This window comes from Montipora foliosa, chromosome 1, assembly GCF_036669935.1.
Source record: "Montipora foliosa isolate CH-2021 chromosome 1, ASM3666993v2, whole genome shotgun sequence".
Taxonomy (NCBI): domain Eukaryota; kingdom Metazoa; phylum Cnidaria; class Anthozoa; order Scleractinia; family Acroporidae; genus Montipora; species Montipora foliosa.
This window is the reverse complement of record NC_090869.1, coordinates 56,094,013-56,101,715: the sequence shown is the minus strand read 5'-3', so window position 1 is coordinate 56,101,715 and position 7,703 is coordinate 56,094,013. Positions and strand designations below refer to the sequence as shown.

The following is a 7,703-nucleotide window of genomic DNA, read 5'->3' as shown; positions in this document are numbered from 1 at the left end:
GATCCTCGACCTCAGATGGAAGCTTTTCTTTGGCAGACAGACTTGAACTGCCGGATATGTTCCCTTCATGAATTCCATGGGAGAATATCACGGTCTACACAAGTCCAAATCAAGGCATTCGAGGTCACTGTTGGGCTAAGTCACCAGCCCACTTATCTACAGTATGTTTCGTGTCGGTGAATAACCCTGGAATTGTATACATGATATAGACAACGCCAGGACTTCGGGGTAAACGCTTTCAGGAATACCGTCTTGAGTTTATTAAGAAGAACCCGGACAGGCGCAACATTGCAAAACGGATTCCCCGGCAGCTGGACCGAGACGAGGGTCACCGTCCGTCAAAGCAGGTCCAGTCTATAAGACTAGGAAAGACGAAGACGCTATTAGATGTTTTTCAAATATAAATCTTGAACCTTGGCTCCAACTGGATTGGAAGCAGGATTTTTTTCCATCTTGTGAAATGCGGAGCCCTCTCAATACTGCTGCGCGAGCGTCTTTTAAATGTTTTCTCTTAATTATGTATGATTTTTATGGCTCGTTTGCAACGCATTGTGATGTTTTCTCTTAATGAAGACGGTATTGCCGAAACGTGATATACATGTATGTTGTAGCAGTGCATTCAAGATAACTTTTTTCTCGCAGGACATCTCATAGCTTCTCATGTCACATCTATCCCATAAACCCAAACAATGGACCTTGAGCCGTACAGACATTAACTGCGTTCAACACGGATAACATTAGACGACACCCACTGGAACCTCGTGTGACATTTCTTTACATTTTACACGATGCATTTTAGAGATTAGGGAACTTAAGCAACGACACGGCAACGAAAACGTGACAAATCTGCATATTTAGTGGACAAAAACAACAGGTTTGCACGCCCTGCACGTACGTTTTTCATTTTGTCCATTTCTTTGCCGTCGTCAGGCAAAACAACAACGTGAAACAACCAAATTTGAGGTCTCATGGATCGGTCTCATGAAGAACGTCAGCACTTGAAGATAAATTTTCACTTTTTCCCGTAAATTAAGCGCCTTTCCGACCAGTGTCAATTTTGAGAAACTATCACACCCTTATCACTTTAAAAAAGTTTAAATAGTCACGAAGTGATTGCAATAACGCGAATTGTTGCCGTTGTTGTTGTTGCTTAAAGCTCCCTACTTAAAGATCTACGAAGACTTCGACGAAAACACCACAAAAAAGCAGTAATAATGAGTTACAGAGGAAAAACTGTCATGCGGCAAGTGCGGCAAGCGTTTTAGCACATTTCTCTGCGGTATTCTGCATAACAAATCACTAAATTTGAGGTTTTAACGACAACGTGATCATGCAAATGTGAAACTATCATTTTATATTTGTTCTCTGAAACCACTCGCACCAAGTAAGTTTCAGGACATTTCGCCTACATTGTGCGACGGTAGCGAGATGGGAAACTCTTCAAGAGAGTCTTCAGTAATCCAGGGCTGAACCTAATGACCATACCGACGGTCTACCTCGCTGCAGTCATCTCTACCCTACTGTATGCCTGTGAAACATGGGTCCTCTACCGAAGACACATCCGAAAACTTGAGAGATTCCACCCATCCAAACTTACCCAAATTCTGCGAATCAAGTGGCAAGAGCGAATTGCTCAGTAAGAACGAAGTCCTCCTTTGAGCAGACATGAAAAGCCTGGAAGCCATCGTTACCTGACATAGACTAAGATGGGCTGGGCATCTTTCCCGAATACAAGACTACCGCCTTCCCAAACAAATCCTCTTTTCTGAACTTGCATCCGGCAAAACACCACAAAAGCGCCCCCCAAAAAAGCTACAAAGACCAGCTCAAGGGGCGAAATCAACCAGGCCAGTTGGGAGATGGTAGATGCTGAAAGAAATCCTTGGAGAAGGCTTATTCATTAAAAACAGCAGTTTTTGAGAACAACAGAAGGCAGCATGACGAGACCAAGAGATTTGAGAGAAAAGCAAGAACTCAAAACCCCGTGAACTCTCCTATCATCTCCTGCGGTGGTTGCGGTCAACATTTCCGTGCGAACATTGGACTGTTATCACATCGAAGAAAGTGTCAGTGAGCAAACTATACTCGGAGCCGAGTTTCGTTAACGACGACGTCGAGGTTATTTTGAGGTGACGTTTTTGTCGACATCGCCGTCGTAAATCTTGAAGTCCTTATTCTCAACACGGAACTGATTACACGAAGAAAAGTCCTAGGTATGAGACACAGCCCTGAGATGATAGGCATTCAGTTTAGAAAGTAACTACGATTTGGTGTTGTGCTAATGATCTGGCCCCAGTTGTTCAAAGGTCAGAGAACTTGATGCGGTGGCTAAGTCTCTATCAAGAGTACAAAATATTCTTCTGGTTAAAAGTTTGCCAAGGCTCTCACCACTGGCTCACGGCCTGGTCCCTCTGTGATCTCGGTTGATGATCAAGATTCCATCATCCAAGAGTAAGATTTACCCAAATTGGCCTATAGTACTAAAAAAATACTGGGTGGAGGGAGAAAGTACGCCAAAATACAGGGAGACGGGAGACCCAGCGCGAAAAGAGAGGACTGAGTATGTCTTAAAAACGTGACATCAGTCTTTTATGCGGAAAAGCAGATATTGAAATCCAAAAGAAAATTGGGGTAACAACGCATTCTTCGAAGATAATTAATCAACAATATTTGTAAAAAGCTTTAAAATACAAAGCAAGGTATGGCATTCTTTTCCAAATTCAAGCTTAATTGTGTCTGAAAAAAGCACCGATACCCCCAATTTTCTTTTTGGATACCAAGAGCACTTGCAAAGTTCTGCTTTTTCCGCATAGTTTTGAACCGCGCAAAAATATCCCTGTATTAATAAGCGCCACCCATTGAAAATCCGAGTATCTCGATGCGCTGAACATATGCGCAATAACAATAGTATGCACCGTCCTTAAAGCCTCACTGAATAGATCTGAATATATGTTAATACAGGAAAATGTACAGATCTGTTCCCCGCTGGACCCGCTAAACAGTTACATCAAGAGAAGAATGGGTAGACACTGGGTATCCAAGAGTATTTCGAGTTTTCAATGTTCTTTTCGCGCTTAATTATCGCGCTTCACGCTAGTAAGTTCTCGCTTCATTGTTTGGCCATGACCGTAAGTGAGATTTAGAGGCCATATCGGAAAATCGTTTGACCACGCCGCGAGTAAGTGTTCGCCGAAACGTGACACTTCGGAGAGGTCTGCCTTCTCTGTGCCTTTTGTGTCTTCTGTGACGATTCAAAGATCATGGTTAAGGGCAAGGCCCTGGTGAACACGAAAGGTTTTCCGTCTTCTGTGTACTGCGTGTGTGTTTAGGTCTGTTTAGCCGTCAGTAATAAAACGAGTAATGCTTTCCGATTTGGTGCTTCCACTAGGTTTTGAGAAATGTACAGCAATACAGCAACTTAATCTTAAGAAATATCTTATTTTTGACATTGGAATGGAGCTTTCGGTATTTCCGACATGTCATACGATCATCGATAACAACGCCGCCGTTGTGATCTTTGCTGAGGAAGTAATTTAGCTGTCACTTAAACATTGACCTTCTGGTACTAGAGACGGTGTCAAGTAAAAGTTTTTTTGGACATTTTGTGCAAAAATAATTATACTGCAAATTGCTTAAGTCGGGAAGCTGTTGAACTAAACTGACTGAGAATGTAATCGTATTAAAAGAGTTTTTTCTTAAAGATCTTCATGGACTTCGTACCATTGAACACTTAGCAAGACAATATATCCAATCAATACCATAAAGACACAAGAGGCTGTTAGTTTGGCAAGGCAGCCAAGTAGGGTATGAAGTATTTCATTCGCACCGCTTTAATTACTACTTTTCAACAAGCGTACAAGATGTATTATAAAGGAACAAACAGCACACGGTGTTACATATTCCAAATACAGAAATTACACTTCATATACTCGAAATTAAATCCCTTTCTTCCTGGAAAAAAATTCGACATAAAGAAACTTGCGAAAGAAAAATAAACAGAAAAATACAGGAACAAAACATTTCATTTTCTCTGTTTCACTGTTATCTAATCTACCCTTGATTCATGGCCCTTAATTTACAGGTTCGTACGCAAATGATAGTCTTAATAAAGAACAGAGTCCTTAAAACGAACAGGTTTCCACCTCTCTCGTCTCGAAAGTCTGGATTCTCTGCCAGGACTACAGGAAACTGGAGTAGTAGAAACAGCAATACGTGGACTTGACGTTGACGCGTCGCTCTCAGAAACAGGAAACTCTTGTTCACGCAAAGGTAGACAAACTGGTTTCGTCGGTTCAGCCTCACAGGCTGTAACTGCAGGCTCCTCAGCAACATTTGAACCATGCTGAATTTGCACCTGATCCTCTATTGGGGCTGAGTACCCTTTACAGTCACTCGTGTTCCGCGCGACTGTCCTACTATCACTAACTCTTTCAGCTACGACCATGGTGGCCTTCTTCTCAACCACCGACTGTGTCGTCTCAAATGGTGAATTGAAGTTGTTCCTTTTCTGTTGACGAAACAACACCAAATCGCCTTCCTGGATATTAGATTTCTTAGAATTCGCCTTCATATCTGCACAAGTCTTCGTCGTGCATTTTGCTTCAACATCTCTTTGCCTCGAACCCAAATTGTTATCAACACTGTAGTTAAACTGAGGAATTTTGCCTCGAATTTCTCTACCACTGAAGAGCAAGGAGTAAGGACTTCTCCCAGTCATTATATGTGGAGTCGAACAGTACACACGCAGGAATGACCGAATAACAAGAAGTAAGGACTTCTCCCAGTCACTATATGTGGAGTCGAACGGTACACTCGCAGGAATGACTGGCAAAAGCGTCTTCCATCCACGCCCTGCAGCAGTAATAGTCACAACGAACTTCTGGTAACTCGGTCTTCGGAAGTGGTTGTGTTTGCTTCCGCTGAGTTGGTGCCTGACAAGATAGGCAGCTACGGACTGTGGTCTCCACCATGCGATCTATTCCGGGAAACCAGATAGAAGAACGTAGCAGCTGCTTCGTCTTTACGATGCCTTGATGCCCCGCATGACTAATGCCGACCACTCTTTGCTGTAAGCTTTTGGGCACAACTGTACGTGATCCTCTGAGAAGATATCCATTCGCTACCGACAGCTTGGAATGTACCAATCTGAAAGGTTTCAAATCTTTACAATTCTACCTTGTCTCTTCACCGCCATTCTGCGCCAGGTCTATCACCAATGTTAGAGTGTGATCTTTCTCAGTGGCTTCCCTAATTTTTTCCATGGAAAGGGCTTGTCGGACATTTCTCTGTATGATGGGCTTCACAACCGCTTTTGTCTGCCTCTGGGCTCGCGATAGTCAGCGGCGTCCTTTGGCGTTTAGACAGGATGCCTGGGTCTGTACTCCACCGTGAAGTCGAACTCTTGCAAGTAGATACAAAATCTTTCTATTCTCACTGGTGGCTTGCTGCTTGAGTTGTTGAAGATGAATTCCAACGGCTTATGATCAGTGATGATCTTAAATCTTGCACCAGCGAAGTACATGCGGAGACGCTCACACGCCCACCGAACAGCTAATCTTCCTGTTCTCTCTGGCTGTACCTCTGCTTAACCGGGCTGAGGGCTCTACTTATGTAAATGACAGAAATGTGACCTCCTCTCTTCTCTGAGTTAAAAAAGCACCAAGGCCCACTGGGCTAGCATCCACCACAACTTCTGTCTCTACTCAAAGTTCGTAGTAAGCCAATGTTGCATTCTCAACCAGAGAATTCGTGAGCTTTTCCAGCTCCAGCAGTTCCTTTTCCTAGTAAGCTCACCTAGAGGGGCTGAAAAAGTGGAGGAATTCGTCCTGTAACGCGCGGAGTAGTTGGTCATCCCTAAAAAGGACTGCACCTCCTATGCATTGGTGGGTCGCTCAGCTTCCCTTAGTGCTTGAACTTTTCACTGGATCCGGTGATACTCCGAGTGTTTCGTGTGCGAGTGTTTCTGAGGGCCTCGTCATGAAGCTTAGGTGTCTTGCCGTACACAATTATGTCATCTACAATGTTCTTCGATCCGTCAACTGTGGAAATTGTCTTCTTGATCTCTTCATGAAACACCTCCTGGCAATAACAGTGCCAAAGTTGAGACGATTTTAACGTTTCAAACCCCATGATGTCGAAAATGTGCTCAAGTGTCTGGATCCTGGATCGAGCTCGAGTTGATGGTACTCATGATTTAGATCAAGCTTCATTAGTTGGATAATCTCACCGCCCCATTCACCTACTGAAGTACATCTTCAACGGTGGGAAACTCTCGCTTCCCACACTTCATAGCTTTGTTAGGTTTCCTCATGTACACGCAGATGCAAATCTCTCCCTCTGCCTTCTTTGGTTGTTTGGCCAGCGCAGAAATCCACGAGGTTGGCTCCTCTTCCGGAACCGATTCTATCACTCCCGCGTCTTCTAACTTTCGGAGCTCTCCTTTAACTTTATCTTGGTAGTGATAAGGAATCTTCCCGTTCACTGGCGTAACTGACTCATCAACTCGAATCTTCACCTTGGCGTGCTTGTGTTTCCCGATGCCATCAAACAAACAGCTATACTCTGAAATATGCTAGCGACAGCTGGTCTCATCTCAGCCTTTCCCTCACCATCTTCTGCTTTCGTAATCTTAAGCACTCCAAGTTGCATCGCGGTATCGAATTCGAGCAACATTTCTCCATCCGTTTTCCCTTTCACAACTACGAATGTTGCCAGGACCGCTTTGTTTCCAGCATCGATCACAGCCTTACATTTTCCAGCAACGGGTATCGGGGTTTCACTTGCATATCCGTAAAGCTTAACCTTCGTCTTTTCTAGATACAGCTTTTCCGCGGACTCTTCTTGAATTTTCAGAAATCTTTCTTCGTCCATTACATTGACACTTGCGCAAGAGTCCATAGCCATTAGGACCTTCACGCCATTCAAGAGAAATTTCTCAGTAGCCTTTCTTCCTGCGCCTGAATGCATCCAGCCGCGAGAAAGTTTGTTAGTATATTCTTCATCGGAGTCGTCCTCGTCAGACGCATCATCAACTTGATTTACCTTCTTGGCTGAATCGCGAACGCTGTTACAAACACGTGCGAAATGGTTTCTCTTGCCACACCGTTAACACGTTTTCCCAAACGCCGGGCACTTGCGAGGTTCATGCACGAGTGCTCCTTCCACAGGATCGCTGGCTAATTTGCTTTGGCTTAACTGCAGAATGCCTTGCCAACTCGAAGCTATAACCTAAATTGCTTGGATACACAGATACGCAGTGGAAACCAGTATTTCACCTTTCTGACGCGCCAAACAAAGAGAGCGAAGGAGACTGATGTATATGTATTTCTCGTTCATAAAGCACGATGATAGAGTGAAAGACAACGATGTATCTTAAAGCGCGATCAATCTCCTTGTTGATATGTATTTCTCGTTCTTAAAGCGCGATGATCGAGTCATTTTACAGTTCGGTTAACTACACTTTTCTCGGAATAGCACTCGATTCCTGATTAAGCCTAAGCTCTCGTTTTCAGTGATTAGGTCTAAGCACTACAATATGGTGTCCGTGGTCCGCGAGAAAAAAAGGATAATCTTGAATATCTTACCTGAATCAAAACGCCACGAACTGAAATTTTCCCTGGAGATACCTTTTTCGTTTCTTGCGATAATATTAAAATTGGCAACTTCCAAGCTGAAATATTTCTCTTGTAATTCGAAAAAAGGTG

At 43.6% G+C, this 7,703-nt stretch overlaps 1 protein-coding gene across 1 annotated transcript; it reads right to left on the bottom strand.

Moving 5' to 3' along the window:
- Positions 1–6,238: 6,238 nt before the first annotated feature.
- LOC137971421 (uncharacterized) lies at positions 6,239–6,903 on the bottom strand. Its single transcript, XM_068818251.1, has 2 exons — positions 6,609–6,903; positions 6,239–6,561 (listed from the first exon to the last, which is right to left on the bottom strand). The coding sequence occupies exons 1-2, from the start codon at positions 6,901–6,903 to the stop codon at positions 6,239–6,241; spliced, it is 618 nt and encodes a 205-aa protein (XP_068674352.1).
- Positions 6,904–7,703: the final 800 nt, after the last annotated feature.

What these genes read in the sequence shown, in the direction of transcription:
- LOC137971421 (XM_068818251.1), bottom strand. Translation starts at nt 6,903, where the DNA reads ATGGCTATGGACTCTTGCGCAAGTGTCAATGTAATGGACGAAGAAAGA. An exon ending in GATTACGAAAGCAGAAGATG is followed by an intron (nt 6,562 to 6,608) that starts GTGAGGGAAAGG and finishes AGCATATTTCAG; the next exon opens with AGTATAGCTGTTTGTTTGAT.